This window comes from Chiloscyllium plagiosum, chromosome 41 (assembly GCF_004010195.1).
Source record: "Chiloscyllium plagiosum isolate BGI_BamShark_2017 chromosome 41, ASM401019v2, whole genome shotgun sequence".
Lineage (NCBI taxonomy): Eukaryota > Metazoa > Chordata > Chondrichthyes > Orectolobiformes > Hemiscylliidae > Chiloscyllium > Chiloscyllium plagiosum.
This window is the reverse complement of record NC_057750.1, coordinates 9,582,778-9,598,268: the sequence shown is the minus strand read 5'-3', so window position 1 is coordinate 9,598,268 and position 15,491 is coordinate 9,582,778. Positions and strand designations below refer to the sequence as shown.

At 48.7% G+C, this 15,491-nt stretch overlaps 1 protein-coding gene across 2 annotated transcripts in view; it reads right to left on the bottom strand.

Moving 5' to 3' along the window:
- Nucleotides 1-14,975, bottom strand: part of ptgir (prostaglandin I2 receptor) — a 62,302-nt gene extending 47,327 nt beyond the window's left edge. For both annotated transcript variants that reach the window (XM_043680898.1, XM_043680899.1), the window contains exon 1: nucleotides 14,074-14,975. In XM_043680898.1, the coding sequence (XP_043536833.1) occupies nucleotides 14,074-14,877 (804 nt within the window). In that variant the 5' untranslated portion in view covers nucleotides 14,878-14,975. The remainder of the gene's footprint in view (nucleotides 1-14,073) is intronic.
- Between the last annotated feature and the right edge of the window lie 516 nt (nucleotides 14,976-15,491).

Here is a 15,491-nt window from a genome sequence, read left to right as displayed (position 1 = left end):
GAAGCTCCCTCTACATTGTCCCCCATCAAACACTCCCAGGACAGGGACAGCACAGGGTTAGATACAGTGTACAGCTCCCTCTACACTGTCTCCATCAAACACTCCCAGGACAGGGACAGCACAGGGTTAGATACAGAGTAAAGCTCTCTCTACACTGTCCCCATCAAACACTCCCAGGGACAGGGACAGCATTGGGTTAGATTACAGTAAAGCTCCCTCTACACTACAGGAGCCCAACAAAATAGCTATGCTCCTAGAGGATTCTCACACAGGCAGCAAACATGAACATCATGATGGGAACTAATCTTGCATAACGGCTCAGAATTTTGTAGGGACATCACCGATTGTCCTGTCGACAGACAGTACTCATACCAGTACCTAAACGTTCATTTAAACACTTGCAGAGTTAATCCACAGCTCATCCACATCAATTCATTGTAAAGTGAAGTCATTCCAGAGTACACTTGCCTTGTGGGAGATAGTCTGCTTTTATTGCGCAAGGTGTGATCGAATATAACTTGCTTACACTCAAGGGCACTACAGGTGAATGATTACACAACAATTTTTTATTACTGAGTGGCATTGTGTGCTTTTGACTGTGTCTTTAAACAAGAATACTGTGTGCAATTCTGCTCTCCTTCCTATTGGAAGGATGTTGTGAAACTTGAAAGGGTTCAGAAAAGATTTATAAAGGATGTTGCCAGGTTGGAGGGTTTGAGCTACGGGGAGAGGCTGAATAGACTGGGGCAGTTTTCCCTGGAGCGTTGGAGGCTGAGGGGTGACCTAATAGAGGGTTATAAAATCATGAGGGGCATGGATAGGGCAAATAGGCAAAGTCTTTTCCCTGGGGTGGGGGAGTCCAAAACTAGAGGGCATTGGTTTAGGGTGAGAGAGGAAAGATATAAAAGGGACCTGAGGGGCAACTTTTTCACGCAGAAGGTGGTGAGTGTATGAAACGAGCTGCCAGAGGAAGTGGTGGAGGCTGATACAATTGCAACATTTAAAAGGCATTTGGATGGGTACATGAATAGGAAGGGTTTGGAGGGATATGGGCCAAGTGCTGGCAAATGGGACTAAGGTTAGGTTGGGATATCTGGTCAGCACGGACGAGTTGGACTGAAAGGTCTATTTCAGTGCTGTACATCTCGATGACTCTAAGTGGTGCACTGCTCTCTGCATTACTCAGTCCAGTGACTCACTGGCTGTTCGTCTCTCACTACCGAGTCACCAACTCCCAGGTTCAAGTCCAACTTTCCAGACTTTAAACACAAACTTCAGATGACACACCCAAGTTTACAGACGTTCACTCGGGCTGTGCTCTCAAGGGGACGTAAAGGATCGTGCGACATTATTTCGGAGAGGAGTAGGGGCTACATCCCTGAAGTCCTGAGCTTTATTGATCCCTTGAACCTTACCTTTAATAACGAATCCAGTCAAAATCACACAGGTGTTTGTGGGAGCTTTCTGTGTGCTAATGGATTTGCACACCACAACACTGATTACTCCCCACTCTAGTGGGTGCAAAGTGCTCTGGGATGTTCTGTGGCTGCAAAAGGTGCTACATAAATGAATCTGGAGCACTTGGTTGAATTGTAACAGGGTAGAAAGAGGCCATTCAACCCATCAGGTTCCCACCACTGCCTTATAACCCCACATTTCCTGTGGCTAACCCACTTAGCCTGCACATCCCTGAACACTACAGGCAATTTAGCATGGCCAATCCACCCTAACCTGGGCATCTTTGGACTGTGGGAGAGCCACGCAGACACAGGGAGAATGTGCAAACTCCACACAGACAGTTACCTGAGGGTGGCAACGAACTGGGGTCCCTGGCACTGTGAGGCAGCAGTGCTAACCACTGAGCCATCCACGTGGATGCCATAGCCCTAAGATCTAAGTGAGGATGCTCCTTTCCCTTGTCCATGAAGTGAAATCCATGCTGACACCAGGGAAGATGATGGCCTTCCAGAGGTTAATCCAGAGACCCAGCTACTGTTCCGGGGACCTGGATTCAAGTCCCACTATGACAGATGGTGGAATTTGAATGCACTGGAAGAAAATCTTGGATTAAGAATCTAATGAATCCACTGTCAGAAAAGTCCATCTGGTTCACTAATGCCCCTTTAGGGAAGGAATCTGCCACCCTTACCAAGTCTGGCCTACATGCGCCTCCAGACCCACAGCAATGTGGTTGACATTTAACTGCCCTCTGGGGTAATTAGAGATGGGTAATAAATGCTGTGTAGCCAGCGACGTCCTCATCCCACAATTAAATAAAAAATAATGTTGAGGAATAGTAAAGCTGCGATGAGTTACCTGACCCATTTCACACATTCCGAAAGTGACGATCAGATCAGATATGACCTTACTGTAGAGCAGAAAGAGACCCAGTGGTCTCTGAATTTGCACGCATGTTATTCCTGGGATGAGTTAATCAATATTTAAACAAGTAGGGAGATCATGTGAATGTGCAAAGTTTTTTTTAAAAATTCATTTACAGCAGGATTATTGATTGTAAATCTCACCATTCTTCAGTAGTACTGAATTGTGCACTTGCAATGATTCCCTACAGCATAGAAACAGGCCATTTGGCCCAAAAAGTCCACACCAACCCTCCAAAGAGTAACCCACCCAGACCCATTCCCCTACCCCAATGCTCTACATTTACCCCTGACTAATGCATTTAAGCTACACATTCCTCCACACGATAGGCAATTTAGCATGGCCAATTCACTCCACTCTACATGTCTTTGGACTGTGGGAGGAAACCCACGCAGACAGGGGGAGAACGTGCAAACTCCACACAGTCGCCCGAGGCTGGAATCGAACCTGGATCCCTGGGAGCAGTGCTAACTACTGAGCCACCGCACTGCCCACAAAGGTGGGCTTTTTTGACTGGCACAGACGTGATTGGCCGATAGAGATATGTAGCACAGAAGAGAATCCTATGACTCGGCTCAACGTTGGAGTTGCCCCCAATATATTCTCAGGTGATTTTTTAAAAATTTGACCTCTCGAAGTTGAGGTGCAGAGAGGGGTTGGTGGAGGGGAACAACGATGGGGATAGTTCTCTGAGTTCAAGATCCCAGATCTGCCATCCTTCGGACCTCAGCTTCCCTGGGAGTGGATAGAGTGGGCAATGAGAGCCTTTTTCCTTGGATGGTGATGGCTATCACGAGGGGACATAGCTTTAATTGAGGGGTGATAGATAAAGGACAGATATCAGAGGTAGCTTCTTTACTCAGAGAGTAGTAGGGGCATGGAATGCACTGCCTTCAACAGTAGTATACTCGCCAACTTTAAGGGCATTTAAACCGTCATTAGATAAACATATGGACAAAAATTGAATTGTGTAGATTAGATGGGCTTCAGATTGGTTCCACAGGTTGGTGCAATAACGAAGGCTGAAGGGCCTGTATTGTTCTGTGTTCCATGTCCCCAGGCTGAATTATTTTGGCCCATTTCCAAAATAATTAATTCTGCTGGCAGTGGTTCTCTTTGTTCACTCAGGGGACGTGGGTGTTGTTGGCTGGGCCCAGCATTTATTGCCCATCCCTAGTTGCCCCCTTGAGAGGGTGGGGGTGAGCTGCCTTCTTGAAACCGCTGCAGTCTATGTGCTGTAGATAGACCCACAATGCCCTTAGAGAGGGAATTCCGGGGTTTTGACACTGAAGGAACGGTGATATATTTCCAAGTCAGGATGGGGAGTGGCTAGACGGGAACGTGAGGGGGTGGTGTTCCCATGTATCTGCTGCCCTTGTCCTTCTAGATGGAAGTGGTCGTGAGTTTGGAAGGTGCTGTCTGAGGGTCTTGGATGAGTTACTGCAGGGCATCCTGTAGATGGCACACACTGCTGCTACAGAGCGTGGAGGGAGGGGATGCTTGGTGAGTTTCTGCAAGGTATCTTGTAGATGGTACACCCTGCTGCTACTGAGCGTTGGGGAGAGGAGGGAGGGGATGCTTGTGGATATGGGGCCAATCAAGCTGCGGCTGCTTTGTCCTGGATGGTGTTGAGCTTCCTGAGTGTTGTTGGAGCTGCCCCCATCCAGGACAAATGGGGAATATTCCCTAACATGAGGTTCGAGTTTATTCTGAATTTTCCAGCTCTCCTCATCTCTGCTGGTAACTTGTGCCCTGCAAACGTCTCCCCTTTTACCCACGAGCGACATCTTCTGCACGCTCCATCAATGACTATTTTCTATGCAATGCTGGGGCTTGGTTAGCTCAGCTGGTAATATACTGTTGACCATCTGTCAAATAAGTGCTGGTAATCCAAACAAACCAGAATACACAAGTACAGATGGACAGACACCTGAGATCTGTCACCAACGCTCGGCCTGGAATCAGTAGATGGTGGGTATAAGGTCATCCCCAGAGGCCTGTACAGCCAGGACAAACCTGAGGGAGTGCCACACTGTCAGTAGTGGTGTTTTTTGAGTGAGAGGTTATACCCCATTCCCACCTGGTCCTCCACAGTCAATGTAAATTATTCCCTGGGGCTCTGGTAAATAACATCAGGGGAATTTTTCCCAGCTTCATTTCTCCCTTAATACTGTTCATGTCAGCTTACTGTGGGCACATTGGCTCCCACCTGACTACAACAGCACAGTGACTCAATGGTTAGCACTGCTGCCTTGCAGCACCAGGGACCTGGGCTCGATTCCACCCTTGGGTGACTGTCTGCGTGGATTTCCTTCCACACAGCCTAAAGTTGTGCAGGTTAGGGTGGATTGGCCATACTAAATTGCTCCATAGTGTCCAGGCTAGGTGGGTTAGCCACAGGGGTTGGGGGGATGCTGTATGGAGGGTTAGTATGGGCTACTCCTGAACTGTAAAGTTTCTATGAACAGCCACACCTTCTAAAGGCATGTCAGTGCCTGTAAAGCATTCAGATGTCATGGAAGGTGATATATAAATGTTTCTTTAAGTTAAAAACATCATCTGGAGTGTTTTTGCCCAGATTGGATGGAATTTCCCAAAGGCCTCCCTGGATTAGCTGCATCATTCTAATGACTCGCAGAGTCTGTGGTTATACCCTGTATGGATAGGGAAGGCAAGGGAGATGGCTCATAGCCTCTTCCAAATACCAAATCTGTTCTTGCAGTGTCAGCAGCCAACAGTATAATACAGTTTTTGTTTCAATCTGAGGTTTACAGTGGCATGGTGGCTCAGTGGTCAGCACTGCTGCCTCACAGCACCAGGGACCTAGGTTCAATCCCAGCCTCGGACGACTGTCTGTGTGGAGTTTGCACATTCTCCCCGTGTCTGCATGGGTTTCCTCCGGTTTACTCCCACAATCCAAAGATGTTCAGGGAACTGGCCATGCTGAATTGCCCATAGTGTTCAGGGATGTGCAGGTTAGGATGTGTTGGCTATGCTAAATTGCCCCATAAATGTTTAGGGGGTATGCAGGTTAGGGTGGATTAGCCATTGGAAATGTGGGGTTAGAAGGATGGGGGGTGGTATGTGATGTTCTTCAGAGAGTCAACATAGATTTAATGGGCCAAATGGTCTGCGTCCACTCTGTAGTGATTCTATGACGACACTGGGAAGGGAATTCCGAGAAATTGACCCAGTGACACTGAAGGAATGGTGATATATTTCCAAGTCAGGATGGTGAGTGGAGGGGAACTTGCAGGGAGTGGTGTTCCCATGTATCTGCTGCCCTTGTCCTTTTAGATGGAAGTGTTTTTTCCCTCATAAAGTATTCTATAGACTACCTGTGTGCTATCACATTGGCTCGTGTGGAGGCTAGGTGGATTAGTCACAGTAAATGGTGGGGGGGTGTGGGTCTGGGTGAGATGCTTTGTGGAGGGTCGGTATAGAATTGATGGGCCTATTGGCCTCTTTCCTCATTTATCCCTTTGCACTCTATTTTCTGTGGTTAGGGAGCCAATGGTGATGGGTCATCAAGTTAAAAATTGAAGAGAAAGATTAAAAGAAATTTCTTTCCACAAATGGTTGACACAGGATTATAGGGAGGAAGCAAGGCACCGGAATCAGTCCGTATACCAATACACAAGCCAGCCTCCCAATCATTGACTCCATCTGCATGCGGGAAGTCAGCCAACACCATCAAAGACCCCTCCCACCCTGCTTATATAATCTCTTCCATGAGGCAGAAGGTACAAAAGCTTAAACACATAACATCAGATTCAAGAGCAGCTTCTTCCCCACTATTATCAGGCTTCTGAATGGACCTTTCAAAATTTAATGTTGATCATTATCTTCGTACGCCTCCTCTGCAGCTGTAACACTGTATTCCTCGCTCTGTTCTATTACCCCAACGTATGTGCTGCCCGTACTGCTAGCAAAACAAAACTTTTCACTGTACCCAGGTACATGTGATAATAATAGATCAAATCAAAATAGAAACATAGAAAATTATTGCAGAAGTAGGCCCCTTCAATAGTGAGAAGGGGAGCTAACAGAGCATTGGAATAGGTCTGGGATTGATCCAATATTCTCTCTAAGGCAACTATTTGCTGTAAGATTGTGCTAGAGTCAATCTTTACTCAGTCTCAGACATATTTACAGAAACCTTACAAGCAGAAACCTAACCCATCTGTACAAAATTTCAATAAGTCTCTGTAAATATAAAATTCCAGTTAACACCCAACAAGGGCGGCACAGTGGTTAGCACTGTTGCCTCCCAGCACCAGGAACCCGGGTTTAATTCCAGCCTCGGGCTGTGTGGAGTTTACACGTTCTCCCTGTGTCTGCGTAGGTTTCCTCTCTCAGTCCAAAGATGTGCAGGCTACTGTGGTTAGGCCATAGGAAATGCAAGGTCCCAGGGATAGGGTGGGTCTAGGTTGGATGCTCTTCGGAGGATAGTATAGACCCAATGGGACAAATAGCCTGTTTCCACACTGTGAGGATTCTACCTCTGCTGTGAATTTGCAACAGCAATCTGCCCTAATCCTGCGATATCATCTTCATCACTTTGCATTCTCATCTGAGAGATTGGAGGATGAGTTACCATGATTATTATTGAGTGGTACACAGCCAAATTGAGCAGAGAGACGAGACGTCAACTCATCGCCACACAACTGCAGCGAAATTCCACGTTATCTGATTAGAATGGGTCATAAAAGCTAATTAACTCAGCAGGCATGGTCTGTGAAACATCCATCTCTGATTCATGTGGGCCTCATGTGGTTTTACCAACTCTCACGGCCTGCTGTTTGCGTTCAGTAATTGCAAGGGGTCTTATCTTTACGCAAAATCAGTTGAACAATTTCTCTGTGCAATAAGCAGAAAACAAATTACTTTGAAAGAAAACGGCGTGCAAGCAACAGCTTGGATTAAATCTGCCTTCACCGTTCCAATCTGCTTTTCGTTTTTGGGGTGAAAAAAAAACTGGGCAAGATTTGCATTTCAGTGGATTTCGATCACAGGGAGAACATCCAGTAGGGTTGGGTGAGATCTCCCCCTCTCTCCTCCAACACTGTGGCCCAGAGTAAACGTCTCAACAGATCAGACAGGACCCCAGCTGAACTTGATTGAAATTCGACCCTCTGGCATTGTGACCCTTCGCTGGTAAGGCAGCCGGAATTACTATGGAGCCCAAATGTCTTCTGGGTTCAAGGTACCAAAGACTAGTTAAGCTACAATGCTGAGAGACTAATAGGAAGATCCTGTATCCTTTGGCCCCACTAGCCTGCGCCGATTCCTAATCCTATTTTTCTCCCTTCGTTCCCCTTCCTTTCATGTGTCTGTCAAGACACACCTTAAATGTTGCTAATATGTGCCTGCTTCCACCACTTCCATTGGCAGTGTGTTCCTTAGAGTCCCTGCAGTGTGGAAGCAGGCCACTCGGCCCATCAAGTTCACATCAACCCTCTGAAGGGCATCCAACCCACACCCATTCCTGTAAGCCAGTGCTCCCCATGGCACACCTCTCCAACCTGCACATTCCTGGGCGCTATGGGGCAATTTAGCGTGGCCAATCCACCCTAACCTGCACATCCATGAACACCATGGGGCAATTTGCAACGGCCAATCCACCCTAATCTGTATATCCCAGAAAACTATGGACAATTTAGCATGGTCAATCCATCCTAACCTGCACATCCCTGAACATTATGGGGTAATTTAGCATGGCCAATCTACCCTAACCCGCACATCTTTGGACTGTGGGGGGAAACCAGAGCACCTGGGGAGAATGTGCAAGCACCACACAGACAGACAGCCTGAGGCGAGAATCGAACCTGGGTCCCTGGCGTGCATTCCAGACACCCTCCACCTTCGGTGTGAAAACTTGCCCCTGCCCTCTCACCTTGAACCGGTGCTCTCTTGTCATTGACCTTTCCACTCTGGGGAATAAGCCTCTGACCATCCACCCTATCTGTGTCTCTCAGTATTCTGTAGACCTCTATCAGGCTCGCCCTGAAGAAATTGATGCTTTAAAACAAAAACCAGATAAATAAATAGCAGTAACACAGGGGAGGAAGCATTGAGTCTGGGTGCTCCTAAAACTCAAAACATTCACCATTAACTTACACCAGCTTGGAACCGACGTTAAATTCAAGACACCCATACTCTGGTGTTTCTAACTTTTTATAAATCTCACAGAGATGACACAAGTTTCTCTATGTTTAAAAGGCTTTACTCACTACAGCTGGACGTTCATGCACAGAGTGCTGCTGCTGCTGCTGGAGGCAATCACAGAACCCCTACATTTGGCCTATCACATCCCTGCTGACCCTCCGAAGAGCATCCCGCCTAGACCCAACCATCTGACCCCGCATTTCCTATAGCTAGCCCACACAGCCTGCGCACTACAGCATGGCCAATTAGATTAGATTACATTCCCTACAGTGTGGAAACAGGCCCTTCGGCCCAACAAGTCCACACCAACCCTCCAAAGAGTAACCCAGCCAGACCCTTCCACTACTCCTCATTTACCCCTGACACTACAGCCAATTCACCTTACCTACACATCTTTGGATTGTGGGAGGGAAATGGAGCAAACCCACGCAGACACAGGGAGAGCGTGCAAACTCCACACCGACAGTCGCCCGAGGACCCTGGAGCTGTGAGGCAGCAGTGCTAACCACCGAGCCACCGTAGAGGAAGAAACACATGGGTATCTATATTGTTGATACAGAGCCTGGACGTTAAGCAGAAATGTGCTATGTTGGTCAGCTGGAAAAGGGAAGAAAGGGCCCAAGTCCATTCCTCAGGGGGCAGTTATGCCCAGACGGTCTTGAAAATTCAAACAACAATTCTACAGAAACAGGAATTTGTATAACATCGCTGTGCTCCCTCTGTAATAATAAGGGGAAGTGATGACTCAGTGGTATTACCATTAGTCTATTACTCGAGAAAGTCAGCTGTGGTTCTAGGGACCTGGGTTTGAATCCTCCCATAGCAGATGGTGGAGATTGAATATTAATTCATTTAAAAAGTCTGGAATTAAGAACGGACTAAAACCACGGTCAATTTTTGGGTAAACCCCATCTGGTTCATGAATCTTCTTCATGGCAGGAAGTGTGCCACCCTCACCTGCTCTGATCAACATGTGGGTCCAGTCGCAAAGTTGCCTCTCAACTGCCTAGCAAGCCATTCAGTTCAATACTGTGGAAGGAGGCCATTTGACCCATCGGGTCCACACCGACCCTCCAAAGAGCATCCCACCCATCCTCTACCCTATCCCTGCATTTCCCAAAGTCAACCTACACGCTATAGCGCAATTTAGCAAGGTCAATCCACCCTGACCTGCACATCTTTGGATTGTGGGAGGAAACCGGAGCAAACCCACACAGACACGGAGAGAACATGCATACTCCACACAGAGAGTCGCCCGAGGCTGGAATCGAAGCCGGGTCCCTGGCGCTGTGAGGCAGCAGTGCTAACCACTGAGTCATCATGCTGCCAGCCCAACTTCCTTTTGAAAGTTAGTTTTAAATCTGCTTCCACTGTCATAACAGCTCAAGACACAGGACTAAAACTAAAAAGTACACAAGGTTCAGAGGAGGCCGAACGCTGAATGGGTAGTGGAGGCAGGCTGGGGTGCAGGAGGAAGGGATGTTCAAAAAGAGAGGAGGATCTCCAGTAAAGGTATGGCTACAGAGACCAAGAGCCCTTGCTGACATTTCTAAAGACATCATTCACAACTGCAGGCTTCAGGAGTGCTCTACAGCTAAAGTACAGCTCTACGGGGGTGGCTCAGTGGTTAGCACTGCTACCTCACAGCGCAAGGGACCCGGGTTCGATTCCAGCCTTGGGTGACCGTCCGTGTGGAGTTTGCATGTTTTCCCTGTGTCTGCGTGGGTTTCCTCCGGGTGCTCCAGTTTCCTCCCATAGCCCAAAGACGTGCAGGTTAGGGTGGATTGGCCGTGCTAAATTGCCCCACAGTACATTCGTCAGAGGGAAATGGGTCTGGGTAGGTTATTCTTCGGAGGGTCGGTGTGGAGTTGTTGGGCTGAAGGGCCTGTTTCCACGCTATAGGGAATCGAATCTAAACGTAAGGCGCAGCAGACATCCGGATTACTTGCCATGGCTCACAGGGTAACACTCTGAGTGCTGACTTATGTCTTATGCCAGGGATTCAGCCCAGAAACCCCAGGTTGGCGCTCCCAGTGCAGTTGAGAGAGTGTTGCATTGCCACCGATACTATCTTTCAGATGGGATTTTAATTCAGCTATAAAAAAGATGCAGTCGTACTATTTAAAAGAAACTTAGGAGGGGGTTGGGTGTTCTCCATCCCCAACCCCACAGCTCCTTAATCAGCCAAATCTACTCATTACCACATTACTGCCGGAGATAGCAGTGTGCAAATTTCCAGCTGCCAATTTTGTTTGTTTTAGAATCTTACAGCACGGACACAAACCCTTCGGTCCAACTCATCCGTACCGACCAGATATACCAACCCAAGCTAGTCCAACCTGCCAGCACCCGGTCCATATCCCTCCAATCCCCATCCTATTCATATACCCATCCAAATTAAACGTTGCAATTGTACCAGCCTCCACCACTTCCTTTGGCAGCTCATTCCACACACGCACCACCCTCTGTGTGTGAAAAAGTTGCCCCTCAGGCCCCTTTTAAATCTTTCCCCTCTCACCTTAAACCTATGCACTCTCGTATTGGACTCCCTGATACTGGGAAAAAGACCTTGGCTGTCCACCCTATCTGTGCCCCTCATTTTATTAACCTCTAAGATTACCCTTCAGCTTCCAACGCTCCAGGGAAAGTAGTCCCTGGAAATGATGGAGATGGATGCAATTACTACATTTAAAAGGCATCTGGATGAGTATATGAATGGGAAGGGTTTAAGAGGGATATGGGCCAAATGCTGACAAATGGGACTAAGATAATTTAGGATATCTGGTCAGCATGGACGAGTTGAACCGAAAGGTCTGTTTCCATGCTGAACATCTCTATGACTGTTATAATACTTTCTGTTACATCTCAGTGCCACACGAATTAAAAATAAATGCTGTCACAGATTGTCAGCCATGCTGCAGTTTAAAAGAGGCACCAGTCCGACTTTTGGAGTCAAAGGTCACGGCAGTTTGTCACTGAGCTGTGACGCATGCTTTGACATGGAGAGAATTTATGCAGTATGCCCTAACGTTTCAATCATGCCTTATACAGCCTCACCTTTGTGGGACATGCTATCAGGAACATAGCTCCGAGAGCATTCCCATCTGCTCTAAGTATAGAGGAAACTTAGTAAAGTCAGTCGCTGATCTGGCCGAGCGGAAAGCTTTTGTTTTAGTTGATTATTCCCGGAATGTATGTATCGGCGAGTCTGGTACAGAGCACTTGAAATCCCAGTCAGTGGAGAGGCTGGAGGAACATCGCAGCGAGACCGGGAAAAGTACACCGGGATCTCTTGTAAATAGGAGCAAGAGTAGGCCATTCATCCCATCGAGTCTGCCCGCCCCCAATTCAACATGATAATGGGTGAGCATCCAACTCAGTCTCCTGACCCCACTTTCTCCCCTTCGATCCCTTTAGCCCTAAGAACTATATTAAACGTCTCCTCAAAGACACTCAATGCTTTCAGTGGCGGAGAATTCCGCAGGCTTCCCACTCTCTGGGTAAAGACATTTCTCCTCAGCTCAGTCCTATCCCGTATCCTTAGACTGTGGCCACCCCTGGTTCTGGACTCCTGGGTCATTGGGAATATCCTTGCTCCGTTTACCCGGTCTAATCCTGCTGGAATTTGATATGTTTTAATCATCTTCCAAATGATTCCCAACAGAGAGTCTCTCTTTAAAGTCTCCACCCCTAAAGAATGCGTGTGAATGAACTGAAAATGGTTTAGGACCTTCCAAGAGTCTGGAAGCATTAACGTAAAAATAAACTGCTGCAATGCTGGGAATTTGGACAGAAACACACGGGCTTTTCAGTTTACCCATTGACATTCAGAGGAAGTGTCATAGAGTCACAGAGATGTACAGCATGGAAACAGACCCTTCGGTCCAACCCGTCTATGCAGACCAGATATCCCAACCCAATCTAGTCCCACCTGCCAGCACCCAGCCCATATCCCTCCAAACCCTTCCTGTTCATACACCCATCCAGATGTCTTTTAAATGTTGCAATTGTACCCAAAATGTTAACTCTGCTTTCTCTCCATAGTTGTTGCCAGGCCTGCTGAGCTTTTCCAACAATTGGACTTGAAATGTTAAATCTGTTTCTCTCTCTTTAATTCTGGTTTTGTTCTTAAAAAATCTTGTGGTTACTCTTCATTGATCCCAGATGCTTCTATGTCCAGATATGTTTTTAAAAATCCCTATAACCCGATCTAAATTCCCAAATGGCCATGTCAGAAATTTGCACATAAGAAGTTCGAGTCATTTAACTCCACTTGTTCCATTCGATATTCAGCCTCATTGTCATTTCCCCCTGACAATATCTTCGATGGATTTCCAGCTATTAGTCTCTGGTCTTGAACATAATCAGTGACTCCGTTTCCCCAGCCCCTAAGCTGAAGAGAATTCTACAGAGTTCCCCATCCTCTGAGTCCTAAAGAGATTACCCCATTGTCCTGAGACTGTCCCCCCTGGTCCCTGACCCCTATCGATCTCAGACATGTTCTGAAGCAAGGTCATATGTGACTCGAAACGTAAACTCTGCTTTCTCTCCGCAGACATTGCTCACAGACCCAGCAGCATGTTCTGCTCGGTATGATGCAGGTTTGAATGAGATCACCTCTCATTCGTTGAAATTGCAAAGAAGACAAACATGTCTTTCCAACCAATCGATCATCCTTCTCGCGACAACCCCAGCATCTTCGTGGTGAATCTATGGCAGGAAGATCTTACCCTGAAGTGAGGAGATCAAAGCTATGGACAATATTCCTGATACAGTCTAACCAAAGCTCAAATACAATTGAAGCTGGAATTCAACTCGCAGGATCCCTGCAGCAGTGTGAGCAGGCTATTCGGCCCATCGAGTCCACATCTGAAGAGCATCCCACCCAGACCCAACCCCCTTCACTTACCCCTGTAACCCTACATTTCCACACTGCCAACCGGCCCACCCTGCACATCCCCTTGACATTACCCTGAAGTGCACATCTCTGGACTGTGGGATGAAACCCACGCAGACGCAGGGAGAACATGCAAACTCCACACAGACAGTCGTCCTGAGGGGTGGGATTGAACCTGGGTCCCTGGCGCTGTGAGGCAGCAGTGCTAACCACTGAGCCACCGTGTCACCTATTTCACTGTCCCCTGTCCCACTAAAACCCTCACAAATCCCTCACTGTCCCCCTCCCCAAATCCTCACAAATTCCTCACTGCCCCCATCCCCAAACCCTCACACATCCCTCACTGCCCCCAAACCCTCACACATCCCTCACTGCCTCCAAACCCTCAATGTCCCCAAACCCTCACAAAACCCTCACTGCTCCTCCCCAAACCCTCGCAAAACCCTCACTGTCCCCAAACCCTCACAAAACCCTCACTGTCCCCAAACCCTCACAAAACCCTCACTGTCCCCAAACCCTCACAAAACCCTCACCGTCCCCAAACCCTCACAAAACCCTCACCGTCCCCAAACCCTCGCTGTCCCAAATCCTCACAAAACCGGTTTGGAAAACCGGAGCCCACTCACCGTGAGTGGCAGGGAGCAGATGGAGAAGATGGCGGTCATGGAGACGAGCAGGATGAGGTGGTCGATCTCCTCCTCCCTCTGGCCGAAGATGCTCCTTCTGCGACCCTTCCTCTGGGAGGAGAGGACCGAGCCGCGGCGGCTCCTCTGGCTGCGGTGCATCTTGCAGAGGTTGACGATGACCGAGGCATTGCACAGGATGACGGCGAGCACCAGGAGGGCGATGAGGCTGGCGTAGAGCAGCGAGAAGCCCACCGCGGCCGAATCACGGGACTCCATCCGCAGGAAGCACCAGGTCCCGGGGCAGTACTGTTTGTGCTGGCCGAAGCCGGTAACGGGCAGGAGGCTGAACAGACCAGCGAAGGTGTAGGCGGCAGGCAGTGCCAACTTGGCCCGGCTCCTGCCCACGTGCTGGGGGTAGAGGTAAGGGTGGCTAATGGCCAGGCACCGCTCGGCAGCCATAGCGAACAGCAGCAGGGTGGACGCCAGGCCGAAGAAGGTCATGGCACTGGAGAAGAAGTGGCAGAGGCCGGGTCCCCCTGCCAGGCCCAGCAACGAGAGCCCCTGGGCATATGCCACAAAGACCACCGGGCTGAGGCAGCAAGTGCCCATCAGGTCAGTGATGGCCAGTCCGGTCACCAGGATACAGAAAACCGAGGACTTGGTCCTCAGCTCCTTCCTGTGTACCCCCAGCAGAGCCAGCGCCAACACGTTACCCACCACCCCACCGCTGAACATCATGATGCTGACCACAGGCTGACTGTCCACCTGGATCTGATGGGTACTCTCACAGGAGGTGTTGTTCATCCCCACGCCAGGCTCAGAGCCCAGAGAGTCCTCCAGGCTCTCCTTAATACGGACAGAGAGAGAGAGAGAGATACACGCGCACACACACACACACACAATCTGAGACACAGAGAGAGAGAGAGGCAGACAGACAGAGAGAGAGAGAGAGACAAGCAGGCAGACAGACAGGCAGAGAGACTCAGAGAGACACAGAAAGACAGGCAGAAAGAGACGGCAGAGAGAGGGAGAGACAGGCAGAAAGAGAGACACAGACAGAGGGATAAAGACGCACAGAGAAAGAGAGAGAGAGAAAGCCACACACACAGGAGGGGAACTCAAAAGTTGCTCAGAACCAAATTGAAGTTTCTCAGACCTGACTTCTCTCTCTCTGACTCCCTGTGTTTTTCCCTTCTGCTCAGTTTCTCATTCGGGAAGGGGTTGTGGGGGTGTAAGAGGGTACTCAGCCTGGCAGAGAGATGCCCAATGCCTCCAGAGTACACGGTGAGATTTCCCAGCACTGGCTGTACACCGAGAGTCTCCTCCTATTTGTATCTGAGAGTGGGCGGAGGCGGGACTTACACTGAACAGCCGTTCGGTTAAGGCAGAGGGAATTAAAGAGACCGTTTCAAGCTGTA